This window comes from Siniperca chuatsi, linkage group LG17 (genome assembly GCF_020085105.1).
Source record: "Siniperca chuatsi isolate FFG_IHB_CAS linkage group LG17, ASM2008510v1, whole genome shotgun sequence".
Lineage (NCBI taxonomy): Eukaryota > Metazoa > Chordata > Actinopteri > Centrarchiformes > Sinipercidae > Siniperca > Siniperca chuatsi.
Genome location: NC_058058.1, coordinates 4,998,286 through 5,017,013, shown reverse-complemented (window position 1 = coordinate 5,017,013; position 18,728 = coordinate 4,998,286). Strand labels below are relative to the sequence as shown.

At 39.0% G+C, this 18,728-nt stretch overlaps 4 protein-coding genes across 8 annotated transcripts in view; 2 read left to right on the top strand and 2 right to left on the bottom strand.

Moving 5' to 3' along the window:
- The window catches only part of LOC122864742, a 64,688-nt gene that overhangs the window by 28,165 nt on the left and 17,795 nt on the right, over positions 1-18,728 (bottom strand). The gene's annotated exons all lie outside the window — the stretch shown is intronic.
- On the bottom strand, positions 1,526-17,263 carry LOC122864405 (major histocompatibility complex class I-related gene protein-like). The gene is made up of 6 exons (XM_044171778.1): positions 17,104-17,263; positions 14,036-14,302; positions 2,948-2,965; positions 2,484-2,501; positions 1,822-1,887; positions 1,526-1,662 (listed from the first exon to the last, which is right to left on the bottom strand). Exons 1-6 carry the CDS (start codon positions 17,159-17,161, stop codon positions 1,541-1,543), a joined length of 549 nt encoding a protein of 182 aa, XP_044027713.1. The 5' UTR covers positions 17,162-17,263; the 3' UTR covers positions 1,526-1,540.
- Positions 3,753-12,513, top strand: LOC122864394. Of its 5 annotated transcripts, XM_044171748.1 has the most exons (3): positions 3,753-4,317; positions 9,586-11,980; positions 12,287-12,513. In XM_044171748.1, exons 2-3 carry the CDS (start codon positions 10,207-10,209, stop codon positions 12,448-12,450), a joined length of 1,938 nt encoding a protein of 645 aa, XP_044027683.1. In that variant the 5' UTR covers positions 3,753-4,317; positions 9,586-10,206; the 3' UTR covers positions 12,451-12,513. The 5 variants fall into 5 exon arrangements, with proteins under 5 accessions (XP_044027683.1, XP_044027686.1, XP_044027685.1 ...); XM_044171751.1 differs by lacking the exon at positions 3,753-4,317 and having other exon boundaries at positions 9,170-11,833; positions 11,883-12,513; XM_044171750.1 differs by lacking the exon at positions 3,753-4,317 and having other exon boundaries at positions 9,170-11,836; positions 11,886-12,513.
- LOC122864398 lies at positions 4,315-6,887 on the top strand. The gene is made up of 2 exons (XM_044171759.1): positions 4,315-6,273; positions 6,332-6,887. Exons 1-2 carry the CDS (start codon positions 4,895-4,897, stop codon positions 6,351-6,353), a joined length of 1,401 nt encoding a protein of 466 aa, XP_044027694.1. The 5' UTR covers positions 4,315-4,894; the 3' UTR covers positions 6,354-6,887.

Here is an 18,728-nt window from a genome sequence, read left to right as displayed (position 1 = left end):
CAAACTGTGTCATTCTCTGGTGAATCGCTTAAATTGCTGTTTAAATATTATATCATTTAAGAAAATATCTAGAGGTCAAACAATACGAACTTAATATTTATGTTCAGCAGGTTTTACTTGATTATGTGTGTGTTTTTCTGTGTTCACCTATGTCAAATTAGAAAATATTCACAGATATCTACGTTTGTTATTTATTTATTATGAGAGGGGGCTATATATTTGTCTTCTCCTCGCTCCTTTTCAGTCATGAAATATGTATTATTTGGTTACAGATTACAATTTATATTTTGTGTTGGGAGTGTACCTTGAAGAGATTAAACAAAAGATAAATAATGAGTCATCATTATGTTACAATATCAGTAATGTTGTTTATATACATTAGTGAATGATATTGAATATTGTACCAACAAAGCAGGAAGTTGTTTTCAGCAGGCGTCAGTATCTATAAAAACACCATCAACTGACTTGTTGGTTAAAAACAAAAATCTAAATCTGCACAGCAGCCTGCAGAGGTGTTCAGAGGAAATGTAGTGACGTTTCTAGACTGTGGAAATATGTGAATTATTCCTAATGAATGCAAAGAACTAATACAAAACATTTACATAATTTCTAAAGCAGACAACAGCACTAAATGAACAACAACACACCTTTTATATAAAACGGTCATGAACAACAAGATTGAAATTGACGAGTGCGCTGTATAGCCTACAGTTTTGGACTACTAACCTGGTTTCTATGTGTTTTCTTATCTATTTTCTTTATTTACCTGAGAGTGTTGGACTGTTCTGCGCTGCGTAGTTAGGCTGCCATTTTGGCATCGCGGATAAATCAGACAGTATTGGCCTTAATGGTCCCGATATTATAGGCTAATTATAATTGCCCAAATAAAAGATGTGAAAGAAAAGACAAACTTTTTAACATGGTCAATTTAATGGTATTGTTAATATTTCTATAATCTGCAAGGAACTAAACATCAAAGTCTATCAATAAACATGAAATGTACATACAGGCCTAGGACTGCGAATCGGCCGATAAACACCCGAAGCATTTCTTTCTTTTACAATCAACCGACTAAAAGTTTCTAACTCACCTGCTGCTGCGCCATGCAGACCTATTCCCAGCAGAGCCAGGAGGACCAGGGTCTTCATTGTGACCTATCCCATCGAAACTTTGATAGATTAACGACTAATATGATTCTTTATCCAGAGAAACAGATAATGTAGGGATACTTCCAGTGGGAACACTAAGGGTGAAATGAGGATATAAAATGGGGCGTTAATGTCAATCTCCATCTGAGCCAATGGGAATTTAGTCTGAGCTGAACGTCACTCGGTTAAACTGAGGTTGTTAACAAAAGTGAAAGTAAACTGAGCTCATTTCAGCCTGTGGGAGAGGATGGGGAGACATGCGGGCCTTTATGTCGCTGTCTCATCTTTGTTCGTATGAAAGGAGTATTAAACCTGCTGCTGCTCAGATCTTGTGTAATGTTTTGTAGGCTGATGTGATGTAATGTGCAGACGTGTGTTCATGTTCTGGGAGGTCAGAGGTCACTGTCAGCTATAGATAGATAGATAGATAGATAGATAGATAGATAGATAGATAGATAGATAGATAGATATAAACCTGATATGCTCATCAAAGTATCAGATGAAGTCGTCAAATCTACAAAAATAGAACAAATATAAATAAAGACAAGGCAGCACTAGCTCAAATAACCAAACCATGATGGACCATGACTTTCTCTACACAGATGTTACTAGTCTATAATGCTACATGCAGTGGATACAGGTGATGTGTCAGCCAGACAGAGCCGTTAGTTACCTTTCATCAATGGTGTGTTGCTCTGTACATTTTCTGTAGAAGGATTACTTGCAGGAATTTCTGACTCTGAAGAGAAGAGAATACAAAATAATTTGAACAAGACAGAAAGAAAGACAGACAGACATGACTTCCTCTACATAAATTAAACTAGTCTATAATGATACTACTCATGTAATTGAAGACAGTACTTCTTCCCCACTAAATATCAGGTAGAAAGATAACAACATTGTCATAATCTCCAGTGTTTTGGTCAGTGTCATGAGGACTAATACAGCTGGTGTGGTTCCAAAATGTTGCTTGGTATATAGATTGAAGTGCTCTGACTTTACACAGCAGTCTCCACATCCATTCAATTCTTTGTGATAATGCCTTTTTCTACCCAGACTGTAAACCCTTTGCAGACAAGGACTGAACCCCGAGTCTGTGTGGTGGAGTGAAAGAGTTCTGCATAAGCCCCTTAGAACAGAGTTGGGCTGTGAGCCATTTTCTTTGTATGAAAACATAGTTTAACTTAGAATGTGTGGTTTACATGGTTGCTTTAAATTTTGATCAATTAGAAATTATAGCTCATTCAACTTTTGCACTCAGTGTAACCCACTCTGGACATGAGCATCTACTCAAAGTATAACATTTGAAATACAATAAAATCTAGTTCTGCTTACCATGTGGAGGAGATTTAGCTGAAATAAAAAGAAAAGAAATATGATTTCAGATGCCACAGTTGCAAACGCCAGAGTATCTTCTCTCCGCTAAATCTGACGCCCTCTCCTTCTCACTTACAAAATACCTTCTACCGTTCTGTTTAGGTCTTAATTTATTTTCATAATACTTCTCCCTAAAGTCATTAAGATAGGGTCATATTATCATGACACAGTGGCTCTGAGTCTTACACTGCTTACTGGCGGCTGCTTCAGACTGTGGTGTGCACTGAACCGACATTTGATTCAATTTTGCAAACTGGATACGAGTATCGACTCTTTCATCTCTGAACCTTGCATCCCACACTGCTGGTTGCTTCACATTTTGGTGAATTAGGAATTCAACCAACTTTAACACTCAGTAAAGCCACTTTAGAAACTCAAATCACAATCTAAAATGTAAAAACACAAAAACAGGTTGTACTTACAGGGTTGAGCATATTTGGCTGAAAAAAAACAGAAAGACAAGTAGTTTCAGTTGTCAGGTATAAACGACACTGATCCCCTCCTCCTACTCAATCAAACTGCTTAAAAATCCCTTCTACCTTTTCGTTTGGATTTTATTTTAGTTATCAGTTCTCTCTTATATTACGATGGTACTGTCATATTATCATGACACTGTCTGAGCTTTACACTGCTTACTGGTGGCTGCTTCAGACTGTCGTGTGCAAGGACCTGACGCTTGTTTCACTTTGCAATCTGGATAAGCATTAACTCAAAGACTAAAATCAAAGAAGAACTAGAAAAGTCACATTTGGAAATCCTTGGTTCTCTCACCATTCTTCTTTTTATAAATGATGAATCTAATCACGATGACGAGACCAACAACAACCACTGCAGCACTAATGACAGTAATGATGATGAGGATCATGTCACTGGGCTTCCCTGCTGAGCATAAAAAAACAAAACAAACAAAAGAATCACAACCTGTACAGTACAGAGTAAATGACTGGCTATTACTTTAAAAGACTGTCTCTGTACTAAACACTTGTATTCTTAACTGCAGAAATAATCATTTGAAATTAATTATACCCCAATTAAAAACTTAAATAAAAACTAAAGTCCTCTTAGAATATAAAATGTACATAAGTTATCCCATTTATGTTTTGTTCTTGCAAGTAGTATTTTATCCTAAATCTCAAGCACACAGCAATGCTGATGAACGCCACCTATATGTGTGTTATTAAACTTGTGTCTGTAGAGAATAACATTTAGGAATTTTTAAAGTACACCCTGCCATCCCATGACCGACAGGGCAGGCTGACACCGCACCAGATGGTCTCGAGTGTAGTGGCTGCTCCAAGGCCGCTCTCACGAGATAGACCTGACAACACCATTTTGTTTCTTTTCTTATTGTAGCAGTATATACTTCCCCCACCCCTTAGAAAACTATGTAACAGGGAATCTCCTAAACTAAATAAAAAAGAGGAGGCTGCATGGATGCACTTCAGAGTGAGTAGGAGATGTAACTGAATGCATCTATGCTTACTCTCCTCGAGTAAAACTTAAGTTAATGCCTTTGTCTTTCTTTCCTTGTATATGATTTAAATGTTCTAGGTATCTTGAACCTGACATTAACTTGGTCCTTCGAGCCGGATTCCAACATATCCAGAGTTTCCAGTGGACGCGGAGGATTCCAGGGAAGACTGTGCACAGCGGACCCCTAGGAGGGCTCCTAAGATCCTTTTGAGAGGAACTGGATTTCCTCCTCGTTGGCTGGAAACCGAGGATTGACGGAATCTGGAGGAGTTAGACGAAAGGCTGAGGACGGCGGAGTCCTGTCGCTGACTTAAATTCCGTGAGTAGGTTTTAAGTTAAAAACCTGTGTGACTGCGGCTGTTAGCGCGTCAAAAGGGAAACCTTTGTGACTGCGGCTGTTTAGCGCGTCAAAAGGAGAGCCTTTGTGACTGCGGCTGCTAGCGCGTCAAAAGGGAAACCTTTGTGACTGCGGCTGTTTAGCGCGTCAAAAGAAAAGCCCTGAGGATTCTAGACCCTATCAGGCAAGAGAATAATTCGGGTGGGACGGGGGAATCCCCTTTTAGTGAGACTAAAAGTTAAAACCCCATGGTAAATTAGTAGGCCTCAAAAGTGTGCGAAAAAGACGTCTGTAAATAAGTAAATAAAAGTGTGAATGATTGTGTGAGTGAACGGAGACAGAAATACCATTTGGTATTTTTTCTCATACCAAAGCAGTGGGAAAGAAAGCAATAAACCTTACAGGAAGCAAAGGCAAGAATTCTCCACTCGAAAGAGTTGAAGTGAGAATTACCTGGAAAGGTATTTTAATTATTGCCCCACTGATAACATCCCAACGTTTAGAACACCCTAGGTGTTAACCCAGCGTTGGACCAAAACACATAAAAAACAGCTCCAGTATGGGCAAGAGTCAAAGTAAGCCCAAAACTAGGGAGGATTTACAATGTAAAGATTGGAAGTATATAGAAAAACAGGATCCTGATAAAATAAAATATTTGGATAAATGGGTAAAAGATTACGGGTTTAATGGTAAACTAAACATCAAAAGAATTAAGCTACTACAGGAAACAATACAAAACAACACTAACAAAGATCCTAAAAAGATGAAAAAATCAGGTTATGAAGAAACCAAATATTGGATAAAAGTAGCTGAAAAACGTGAAGCTGGAGAAAGAGACAGAAAAAACAGGGAAAAAATAGGAGAAGTAGATGAGAAAACTGAAAAAAAACAACAAGTAATGTTTCACAGACAGGAGGATGATGAGACAGGGCCGGTAGGAAGAAGGGCAGAACAGAGAAATGAGGAAGGTGCCTCAGGGGGACTTCCTCCTACAGCTCGACTATACCCTGATATTCCCCAAGAGGAACCCCCTGAGTATGATACCACGCCTCCCAGAACACTAAGATCAACCCGAGGTACTGCAGGCCTCGGATGGTCTAAGAAATTGGGAGCAGTTTTTTCCCCAACTAATCCTCCAACCGTTGATATAAAAGTAGCAGATGAGTATCCTATGATACAAGTAGCTAATCCAAACAGGGATGAAGGCCAACCACCAACAATCCTTGTTTATAGAACTTGGAACATGAATGATGTTAAAAAAGCCTTAGAGGGCATAACTCCATACAAAGAAGATGTCACGCAATTTGTAATTGACATGGAAAATGTGCGAAAATCCTATCATCTAAATGGACAAGAAGTCCAACAAATCTGGATGTGTGCTCTGGGACCAGATTGGCATAACGTTAGAGGAGATTGGAATCCTCTGAACACAGCAGGTGATGCTCCTCTTCCATGGGACAGCCAACAAATGGCAGTAAGAGTAAACGGTCTGGCAACCAGAGCCACAGCTAGGTTTAAACAAAAAGCAAATTACACTGAAATAGGCAGAGCAAGACAAAAAGATGATGAAACTTTTGATGACTATAGACACCGCATGACTACAGTGTTTAAAATCCATTCGGGACTAATTGACGACAATAATGACCAAGGAGCTTACAGACAACAGTTGAAAAATGCTTTACATGCGGGCTCAAAAGACGCAATCAGAATCTGGGTGCAGAGGCACTACATTGGACTGTCTACTGGTACCCTTGATGAGTACATTAATCATGCTTTGCACGCAGAAAAAGTTGCTAAAGAAAAAAAGAAAAAGACAGTAGGAACGTTTTTTGGTGAGGAAGAGACTGAAGAAGTGTTTTACCATGACCAGAATAGAGAGAGGGGGAGAAACAATAGAGGGCGTAGATTTCATAGAAAAGGACAGAGAGGAGGCAGAGGCAGAGGAGGTTTTGGACAGAGAAACAGACAGAGAGAAGCAGAGTGTTGGAACTGTGGGAAAGATGGACACTTTGCTGTAGATTGTCCAGAGAATAAACAACAAGCATGACTAGAAGCTAATGCTACTCAGACACCAAGATTAGATGACGTCAGTGATCATGATGAAGTTCTAATAAACTACCAGGACTTGCTTGCAGTACATTTTGAGAAACCGATGGTGACTTTATGTGTAAATGGAAAACCAATTGATTTTCTTTGTGACACAGGAGCATGCAGAACAACTTGTAAGGAAAGTTTCCCTAGGGCTAAATCTAGTAATAGCAGTATTGCAGTACGAGCAGCAGATGGCAAATTGACTCATGTGGAAGAATCTGAGCCAGTCTGGTTGAGGGATCCGCAGGGACAGTCATGTCAGATATCTGTCTTGATGTTCCCAGAGTGTCCAGTAAATCTGTTGGGACGAGATGCTTTGTTTTTGTTGGGATTAGCTCTTGTTCCTACATCACAGGGAAGGATAGAGGTAAAGAGAAAAGCAGAACTAACCCAGGAAGACATCTTTGTCTTAAAAGGTTCAGGGCTACCTTATTACTACTATTCTTTAGATGTCCCAAATAAACCCCACACGACACTGCAACTGCATTAATGACAGAGGGAAGACAAGTTATTTCCAGACCACAAGACAAAATGGAGGAAGGAAATTTGCATGTCACTCTATGGTTCAAAATCACTCCAGGACCAGACACAGAGTATGAAGCAAAATTAGACAGAGCGACACCTGTTAAAATCACAATAGATTACATTTATTCGGATGCAGAAAATACTGCCGTTGCAGGTGTAATCATACCAGATAATTTAAAACCACTAAACAGGATGTGGCTCCCATCCCATATTTCGCTGTACAAAAATGAAAACTTGCAGTGGAAAGACCTGGGAAGCTGGTTCAGCAAGCCAAAGCGGCAACTGACTGGACAGCGACCTCCGTCAACACATGGACAAGCGCGTCCACAGGCCTGACTAAAAAGCACTGTTTTGGTCAGTCCAAGTCCAAAAGGCGTGCACCTCCGTGGTGCTAGTGTAAAAATTGACATGTGTTTTTACTCAGGAAGAAGAAAAGCTAATTCAAAGTGTTCCTGACTCATTATGGTCCAAGGGACCAACAGATGTAGGGCTAGTTAAAGGAGCATTACCTGTCCAGATTAGAGCTAAGACAGAATACCGTCCTTGTGTGAAACAATATCCACTGAAAGCAGATGCACGTGAAGGCATTAAACCAGTGATCGAAGATCTGATAGCTGCAGGAGTCATTATAAAATGTGACGATTCACCATGTAATACACCAATATTTCCAGTAAAAAAACAAGCACCATCAGTGGGTTGGCGAATGGTACAAGATCTGCAGGCTGTAAATAATGCTGTAATACAAAGAGCACCTTGTGTGCCTGATCCGCACACCCTTTTGAACTCATTAAGACCAGATGCTAAAGTCTTTACTGTAGTTGACATCAGCAATGCATTCTTTTCAGTCCCAGTTGACAAAGATAGTCAGTTTTGGTTTGCTTTTACTTACGAAGGTCAACGTTATACATATACCAGATTGCCCCAAGGATATTGTGAAAGTCCCACAATATACTCACAAGTGATGAGTGCTAGCATAGCTAAGTTCCAACCCCCAGGAAACAGTCAAGTTTTGTTGTATGTAGATGACATACTTTTAGCTTCTCCAGACGAAGACATTTGTAAAAAGAGACCATAGCACTGTTGACACATTTAGCTGAGCAAGGCCACAAAGCAAGTAAAAATAAGTTGCAACTGTGTAAAACACAAATAAAATATTTAGGTCATAATCTTAGCTCAGGAGGAAGAACAATAATTGAAGACAGAAAGACAACAATCTTAAAGGCTCCAAAACCACACACAAAAAAGCAATTGATTTCACTTTTAGGGTTAATGAATTACTGCAGGTGTTGGGTACCTAATTATGCTGAAATAACTGCTCCACTCCAGAAATTAATGTATGATGAAAACATTAAAATGACTACTCCATTGAAATGGACAGAAGAGGCAGAAAATGCGTTCTGTACTTTAAAACAAACTCTCGTTTCCAGTGCAGCATTAGCATTACCTGACTACAGCAAAATATTTGTGCAAATGGTAGACTGCAAAGGGAAATTTATGACTTCTGTTTTGACACAACAGCATGGCGATAAGATGAAACCTATAGCCTATTTCTCCTCTAAATTAGACAGCGTAGCATGTGCCCAGCCACACTGTGTTAGAGCGGTGGTGGCTGCTTCTATGGCAGTAGAAACTAGCACTGCTATTGTGTTATTTCACCCATTGGTGTTGAAAATACCACATGCAGTTTCAGCGCTGCTGCTGCAGACAAACATGACTTTTCTGTCTCCAGCGAGACATCTGTCATGTATGTGTTGCTTTCACAATCTCATTTAACTATTGAGCGATGCACAACCCTCAATCCAGCTACAAGAAAGAAAAGGATTTGTGGGTAAAACACGGAGCACAACTACAAAATGACATCTATGTATGACCAGAGAAAAAACCAATCCTTCCACACAACCTATACAAATGGGCTGGAACAACATTACACAACCTATGGATTTAACTCTTATTCAAAACATTTTTGTAGAGCATGCTTGATCTGTGCTAAGCACAATTCTCAGGGAAACTTAAGACCTAGAAGAGGGTGTTTCCCCTCACCACAGTATCCGTTTCAAGTAATACATATGGATTTTATAGAGTTAAATCAGAGTGAAGGAAAAAAGTATTGTCTGGTCATAATAGATGCCTTCTCTAAATGGGTAGAGCTGTTTCCAACCAAACACCCAGACGCATTAACAGTGGCAAAAGCGTTATGTAAAGACATAATATACCCGTTATGGAATTCCGGAAAAACTTTATAGTGATAATGGAGCACATTTTGTAAACCAATTGATCAAAAAGATAGGAATAATGTTTCACATTAATCTAAAAAACCACTGCGCATATCACCCTCAAAGTGCAGGATTAGTGGAACGAATGAATGGCACTATAAAAAACCGTTTAAAGAAATGTATTGAAGAAACAAGGAGACCTTGGACTCAGTGCATAGATTTAGTGAAAATGTACATCAACATAACAGCAACTTCAGGTTTAACTCCATATGAAATGTTGTTTGGTAGACCATACAGGCTGCCACAGTTTAAAAATCAATGGGAGCTGAGTGAAGAAACCAACCTAGCAGACTATATGAGAAAAATGTTAGAAAAACAAAAAGGAAAACAAGCTGATGAAAATCCTTCTGTTTCTCAACAGGAGATCCAATTAGTGGGACCAGGCGATTGGGTGCTGATACGAAGCATTAAGAGAAAACATTGGCACTCTCCCAAGTGGGAAGGGCCTTATCAGGTATTGTTGAACACTCCCACAGCCATAAAAATAGCTGAAAGATCCACGTGGGTACATCTTACTCATTGCAAAAAGGTCATCTCCTCCGACAGTTCCGCAGAGAAAAGTGACTCACAGTCTGATAATAGAGTGGACTCAGGTGTGTAGAACCTGAGTAGACTCGAAAGTCAGTGAAGTATTTCCAAGACACCAGACTCATTAGAGGACACTCTCGGGGAAGATGGCGACTAGATGGATAAGCGATGCAATTAGGTGCTGGGGAGTGACAATTGTATTCATATTAATTTTTCTTTTTACCTGGTACTTATGGGAAGCTCCTGGAACTTCCCTAAATAGCACTCATGTTCCGCCCACTTCATCCCAAGGTATCACCCAACCACATGCTAGAGTAAAACGCGGAGTAGGATATTATCGGCCCACTAGCGTTCTGACGACTTCAAAAAACCATGTAATGCGACCGGAGAAACGACGTCTAGGACCTATATTTGCTACAATACCACTACCTTTATCAGCACAGTAATCATCCCTATGAACTCCTTTCAGTTGGGCGGTTATGTAGGAAGCGAGTGGTATGATTGGACATTCTATTTAAACTCAGTGGGTTTTAAACAAACAGGTATAGACTGGGGATGGGTTTTCGCCACCACTGATAAAACCTGGAGGTCCGATTCCTATGGCTGGCGACCATGGGCACAATATTGGTCACGTGTGTTAACTCTAGAAAAGATAAAACTTGGAAACTCACCCTCCTTAGTTTTAAGATTTAATACCACAGTCAATCCATTATTGGAAAAAACCCCGTCGATGCCTAACTATCCAAATCCACCTTGTTACATTTTAGCTCTGTGTGCCTATTGGCCAAGTCATACAGACCCATGCACTTATGTGGCACTGTGCCCTAACATTACAGAAACACCCACTGCCGCAACAGACTCAGATTTGCAACCTGTGCCAGGACTGACGTTGGGGCCTAGGTCCACAACTAAAGTAAAGATAAAGATCCTCAATAAAAGACCTGACACTGACGAGTGGTTTCAAGTAACCACTGGAGTGTCAGGGAAAAACAATAATTGGCTGTTAATGGTAGAGCAGGCAGCAAATGCAACTAAAGCCGACTGTGTTGTGTGTATGGGCCCCCGCCCCTTACTACAAATAGTTCCTGCACCTATTCCAGCTGAATGCCTGTTGACTGTCATGAGCAAGACAGTTCCAGGACCAAATTGCAGTTATTGGGATGGTATCTTTCCAGTAACAAAAGGCGTAAGAATCAAACCTCTATTCCCTAAACATGTAGCACCAGGAAACTTCTCATGTATTAACCTGACCGGTAGGGGAACTCGTTTAGGTAGCCTTGCAGAGATAGCATGTCCAGTTACACTTCCTGTTTTTACACCCTTCACCCCAGTGTCTCGGGCTGACATATGGTGGTGGTGTGGGGATGAGAGATTATTTGACAAATTGCCTAAAGGTAATACAGGATTGTGTGCATTGGTAACCCTATTGCTACCAGTAAATGTGTACCCCATATCAGCTGATGCTCTGTATACACAAATAAACAGTACAATGCCCAGTGAGTGGAGACAGAAACGCTCCTCCTGGCGCTCTGAAACTGATCCTACATATATAGACGCTATAGGAGTTCCTCGCGGCGTACCAGACAAGTACAAGATAGCAGATCAGGTGGCTGCAGGGTTTGAGTCCCTGTTCTGTTGGTGGTGCACGATTAACAAAAACGTAGACCGAATCAATTACATCCATTATAACGTACAGAAATTGGGCAATTGGACACAGAGTGGGTTTGAGGCTGTTCATGGACAGCTTTCCTCTACGTCACTGATGGCATTCCAGAACCGCATAGCTCTTGATATGTTGCTTGCAGAGAAAGGAGGAGTGTGTGCTATGTTCAGAGAGCAATGCTGCACCTTCATTCCTAACAACACTGCAGCGGATGGCAGTCTCACCAAGGCCATAGAAGGGTTGAAAACTCTGAATGGTAAGATGAAAGATCAATCTGGTGTAGACGGCACTATGTGGGATTCTTGGTTGGATGCTTTTGGGAAATACCGAACCTTGGTGTCCTCAATTCTAATATCTCTAGCAGTCTTTGCTGCAATATTGACCTTATGTGGATGTTGTTGTATTCCGTGCCTGCGTTCTTTGTCTACTCGTCTCATCACCACAGCAATTGCACCTATGGAGGACCGCTTAACCCAGATGTATCCACTCCTGCAACAAAAACAAAATGACGATGAAGACACAGATGACGAATCAGAATATTGGCCTGATTTGTTCCCTGATCCAGGTGACTATGAGTCGCCCCTGTAATTAACCTAACACACACTCTGAGTGTAAACATTTTGCCAGACTCATAAAAATGATCTTGCAGTCGAAAATCTAGCGAAGAGACTGATTGAGTGATATGAGAATTTGAGAACAAAATGTGATAAACAGGAGGGAAATGTTAGAATAAAAATGTACATAAGTTATCCCATTTATGTTTTGTTCTTAGTAGCCTTTAAAGTACACAGCAATGCTGTGTGTATATGTGTGTTATTAAACTTGTGTGTGAGAATAACAGGAATGCACCCTGCCATCCTATGACCGACAGGGCAGGCTGACACCGCACCAGATGGTCTCATGAGTTGTGGCTGGCCTCAAGGCCGCTCTCACGAGATAGACCTGACAACACCACTTTGTTTCTTTTCTTATTGTAGTAGTATATACTTCCCCCACCCTTTAGAAAACTATGTAACAGGGAATCTCCTAAACTGAATAAAAAAGAGGAGGCTGCATGGATGCACTTCAGAGTGAGTAAGAGATGTAACTGAATGCATCTATGCTTACTCTCCTCGAGTAAAACTTAAGTTAATGCCTTTGTCTTTCTTTCCTTGTATATGATTTAAATGTTTTAGGTATCTTGAACCTGACAGTCAGAATAAGGCAGAGACCAGCAGGACCATTATGGAGACTGGGAGGCAGTCTGTGTGTCCTGATTGGTCCATCCATCAGTCAGTCATTCAGTATAACCAACAGCTGTTTCCACCTGCAGATGTTGGCTTGATGCTGCTGCTGGGACGGACCAACACACTGTGGTCAGCACAGTAGAGTTAATCTAATCTAATCTGCAGTTCTACTATATATTTACAGCTGAAACCAATCACTCTTTTCATTATCAATTCTTTTATGATTCATCGATTAACCATTTACTTATTTTAAAATGTCAGAAAATAGTGAAAGACGTCCATCACAAGTTCCCAGAGGCTGAGGTGAAATCTTTAAAAGCTTCTTTTGTCCGACCGACTCTGAACAGTTTTTAATATAAACTGATAGAAAACAGAGAAAAGTTGCAAATTCTCATATTTGAGAAACTGGAACTAGAACATATTTGGCATTTTTGTTTAATAAAAGACTTAAATGATCATCTGATTATCAAAATGTTTGTCAATTAATTTTCTGTTGATCAATCAATCGATGAACTGACTGACTGTTTCAGCTCGATATATGTTTATTATGGCAGAGACACGTAAAGTTAATCTAATCTAATCTGTAGATCTGTTCTACTATATATTAATATTATGGGATGGACACACTGTGTATCAGTTCAGTCGAGTTAATATAATATAATCTGTATTCTACTACATATTTAGGGCTCAAACTAATTATTCTTGTCATTATTGATTATGTAATTACTATTTCTTTCAGATTAATCAATAAGTCGTTTACCTGTTTATACAGTATATATTATGGGATGGACACACTGTGTATCAGTTCAGTCGAGTCGTGCTGTTAAACGTTTTAAACCTCTGATCTGAATGAGACATTTACCACGTCGTCCTGTCAGCCAGCTTTATTAAAACATGCTGCTGCTCCTCTCATATGGGGACCCAGCAGAAGCAGCCTGCGTCCCGTTTACAGTCCTGCTCCGTAGTTTAGGAAACCAGGCGGTACTGTTCCTCTGTCAGCTGTGTGTTGTGAAGCTGTTGTGATGAGTTATTATGGACCAACTCGCTGTGGGCAGTTCAGTCAAGTTATTCTGATCTAATCTAGTGGAGATAAAGTGTTAATAATCTGTGCTGGTTATTATGGGATGGACAGAAACATATCAGTGTAGTACAGCAGCGCCCAGTAGTCTCAGTCTCAGTAATGTTTCTGTTGAGTCTGACTGTGTTTCAGCCAAGAAAAGCCTCCATCAAACAGTTTAATCTACGAGAATAAAACACACAGACAGATGAAGAATGGTGTGTGTGTGTGTGTGTGTGTGTGTGTGTGTGTGTGTGTGTGGTAACATCCGTTTACTGAAATACAGGATGAAAATATAAACAACATTTCATCAGTAGAAAGTGAAACATGAACAAACCTCCAGTGTGGTTGAAGCGCTGCTTTACAGTTTCAATGTTGGCTTTGAAGACCTGTTGGGCAGCCACATCGATCTCTGTCTCCCTCTCCCAGTAGTCAGCTCTGTCTGCTGTGACTCTGCTCATCCAGTCCTGTTTGGGTTCTGCTTTCATGGTGTTACTGTCATAGTGAAACATCTGAACTTCATCAACCAACCCAACAGTCACAAACTCTGGGAAGTTTGGGACTCCAGAAGACGCAGTGTAGAAATACTTCAGAGAGTGAGTCGCTGTAAGAAAAAGTTCATGATTTCAGTTTTTAGATCACAGTTTTATAAATCACTGAACGATGATATTTTCCTGCACACAGAATCAAAAACAGCTTCAGTACGTTCAAAACATCCTAATAATCTCTGTTGTGCAGTCAATAAATACAAAAATAAATGTACAGATAAAAACTTTTGCTCCAGAAACTCTTTACTTTAATATTTCTGATGATTTTGTCTTGAAAAACGTTATTATTCTGAAATAAAATATCAAACGAGTCAAATATTTAGCTCATGCAGTCGTGTACCGGACTTTCACTGACAGGAAGCAGTTTGTAAAAACAGGCGTCATTTTGTCTCTAGTGCTGGATCTCTCAGTGTGAAGTGAAACTCCAGTTGAGTTTCCAGTTAGTGGAGTCATTTATTCTTCAGGATGCTTCATCAGCAGCTTTCACTCCTCGCTGTCGTATTAGTTTGAAATCTGAAATCACAAACCTCTGAACAAAATATTTACTATATATTTTATTTTCTATATTCAACAGATTCAGACCTTTTCTGTTTGATTATATAACATTTCTTATCGTCTCTGTCTTATAATATAAATTGTGACCAATGACAACTTACGTTTCAGAGTCGAGTAATCATTGATTTCATTTCTTTGTCAGAGGGTTTGTGGATTTCTAATGTTTGAGTATAAATGTTTTTTTAATACAACCAACAAGAAAATAAATATCCGTCCCAGTTCCCTTGTGTACCTCACTTTCATATATCTTGATTTATGTAAACTGAAGAATTATATTTAAGTTTAACTCCCAATATCTTTGATAACCAATATTTTGTTTTAAAACCAAATCTTCTGTATTTTATGACAATCCCAGAAACACTTTAACTGACAACGCTCTGTATTTAAGAAAGTAATATTTTTATTTCTCATGAAGTCATTCTGTACAGTTTCTATTAGTATCAGTTAGAAACTGGATTAAAAGCTGATTTTTATTAACTTTAATAAACTTTGATAAATTCAAACGTTGCCTCCACCATGAACTAAACATATTGTATTATATATTTATTCTCGATTTTTTTTTAAATATCAACAGAGTTGACTTTCTGCAGGTGTTTGTGAGTTTTGCCAGTTAAATTATTGTTGATTTCAGAATCCTTCACTGTCCTCTGCTGTCTGAATGCATGTAGATCATACTTCTGTGTTAAGCTGCACTTTAAAAATTCTCCACTGGTCGCATCAAAAAAGTTTTTGCAAATCTGTCCAAGAATAAATCGATTACCTGTTAATAGATCAAATCCCTAAACAGTTTACTGGATTTTTCAGGCTGATACTGATATCGCTACTTTTAGAAATGAAAGATAATTATAGAAATTAAAAGGCTGATATATCGGTTGATAGTTTTTATTTTTTTAAATATAGACACATAACATAAAGAATAAGTTTTTGTGACCAAGATACAAACTGAGCAGAACATGTCAGAGTTAGAAAATAAACCTGTCAGCGCTCTCTGGTGGACAAACTGTGTAAATGAGCTCAAACCTAATTTGGCTTTTCTGTTCTTCAGTTTCTTGTTACTTATCTGCCGACATTTACACTTACCGCTGATATCAGCTTATTGCAGATATATCTGTGGCCGATTGATCATCTGGCTCTACTAAACAGCCTGCTACTGTACATACAGTCAGTGTAATAACTACCTGTGTGATGGAATCAGACCCAGCTAACAAACTCAGGATGGACGAACTGCGTTAAAGCAGATGTGTGTTTCAGTGTGTGGAGTCAAACTGTGTCATTCTCTGGTGAATCGCTTAAATTGCTGTTTAAATATTATATAATTTAAGAAAATATCTAGAGGTCAAACAATACGAACTTAATATTTATGTTCAGCAGGTTTTCATTGATTATGTGTGTTTTTTCTGTGTGCACCTATGTCAAATTAGAAAATATTCACAGATATCTGTTTGTTATTTATTTATTTATTTATTATGAGAGGGGGCTATATTTTTGTCTTCTCCTCGCTCCTTTTCAGTCATGAAATATGTATTATTTGGTTACAGATTACAGTTTAGATTTTGTGTTTGGAGTGTACCTTGAAGAGATTAAACAAAAGATAAATAATGAGTCATCATTATGTTACAATATCAGTCATGTTGTTTATATACATTAGTGAATGATATTGAATATTGTACCAACAAAGCAGGAAGATGTTTTCAGCAGGCGTCAGTATCTATAAAAACACCATCAACTGACTTGTTGGTTAGAAACAAAAATCTAAAACTGCACAGCAGCCTGCAGAGGTGTTCAGAGGAAATGTAGTGACGTTTCTAGACTGTGGAAATATGTTAATTATTCCTAATGAATGCAAAGAACTAATACAAAACATTTACATAATTTCTAAAGCAGGCAACAGCACTAAATGAACAACAACACACATTTTCTATAAAACGGTCATGAACAACAAGATTGAAATTGACGAGTGCGCTGTATAGCCTATAGTTTTGGACCAGCCTGAGGGAGCTTGAGAGGTCCTGCAAAGAAGAATGGGAGAAACTGCCCAAAAATTGGTGTGCCAAGCTTGTAGCATCATACTCAAAGACTTGAGGCTGTAATTGGTGCCAAAGGTGATTCACTTTTTCCCCCAGTTTTTTATTTCTAAATAAAGATTTCAAACAAACACGTTGTCATTATGGGGTATTGTTTTTAGAATTTTGAGGGAAATAAAGAATTGAATCCATTTTGGAATAAGGCTGTAACATGAGAAAAAGTGAAGCGTTGTGAATACTTTCCGGATGCACTGTATTTTATGAAGTTCTTAACTCACCTGCTGCTGCGCCATGCAGACCTATTCCCAGGAGAGCCAGGAGGACCAGGGTCTTCATTGTGACCTATCCCATCGATACTTTGACAGATTAACGACTAATATGATTCTTTATCCAGAGAAACAGATAATGTAGGGATACTTCCAGTTCGAGCACCAAGGCTGAAATGAGGATATAAAATGGGCGCTGACATCAACCTCCATCTGAGCCAATGGGAATTTAGTCTGAGCTGAACGTCACTTGAGGTGCTCCCCCCAGTGGTTCAAACCTGCAGCTGCTGTGCAGCAGTAGCCTTGCTTATTCTACTGTTTTATGATTCGCTTTTATTGTTTTGTAGTTTTCATGATTTGTTTTGTCTTCACAGTGATCACAAGAAATTCAGTGTTTCTGTGAAACCCAAAGTGGACACATTACAACTAGAGTTGTAATGTATATCCCATGATTATATCGAACATGACTGGATTAGATTATATAGCTCATTTCACTTTACATAACACAACATTTTGTGGCAGCTTTTATCCAAAGGGCCTTGAATAGTAGCCTACGTGCATTTTCTGCAGGTAGCACTTGTAGGAATCAAACCCCTGACCCTGTCAGTGCCATGTTGTACCCACTGAGCTACAGGACTTTAAACTTAAATCAATCATGTGGCTCTGATTTATTTAAACTATAGTTTGTCTAGCATTTTATAGTCATATGTACAGCATCGTCCTATTTGCTGGGTTGATATGAAGATCCATATAAAAGTGTAGATGTACACCAATGCTCCAAAACAGCTTTATTTATTAAAAACTAGACAAAGGTTCAACCCAACAGTATTCATCAAGTCTCCAGGACAGTGTCTGACAGCAGAACATAACATGGGTTATTCCAAACATATTTACAGTTTATTGTACACTCAGCAAGAATCTTTGAATTCTCAGCTCAGAAAAATGCTATATTTCTGAAACATTTTTGACATGTTTGTGTATAGATCAAAGCTGTAATCTAGTCATGTTCAGAAATTAAACATTGTCTAATTAACTAATTGTCCTTCATTGAATGAGCTTTTTCTCATAATCTCTATAACTTGTGTTGTGGAACTGTGTAACTCAACCCATTGAATGGAGCACTTTTACACAGCCTAAATGATTCCACTGAATGGGCTTTTCCTCAGTTTTAAAGAAACATACAAGCAAACTTTTTACACAACTGGAAAATAAATTTTGTACTGATGTTTATATTTTGTGTATGTGTGTGCATAGGAGAGGCATTTAGTGATGTAGCAGTAACCAGATGGAAATATGTGTCCAATAAATGATGTACAAATCAATATAATTCAGCACAGTGATGTAAAACTCCATCCATACATTTCCTGTCCGGCTCGTCCTGCTGAGAGTCGCGGGGGACTGGAGTCAATCCCAGCATGCACTGGGCGAGAGGTGGAGTACAGTGTATCACCAGGAGTAACACCGACAGACAACCATTACATTGACACCTACAGGCAATTTAGGGTGACCAATTTCCGTAGAACATTTTAGTATGCTGCTGATTGATTTGCAGTATTGCCTACAGTGATCTAATACAACCAATTAAACAAAGAACGGCTTTATCAGTATATATACTATAGAAAACTCTCTGCTGGTTG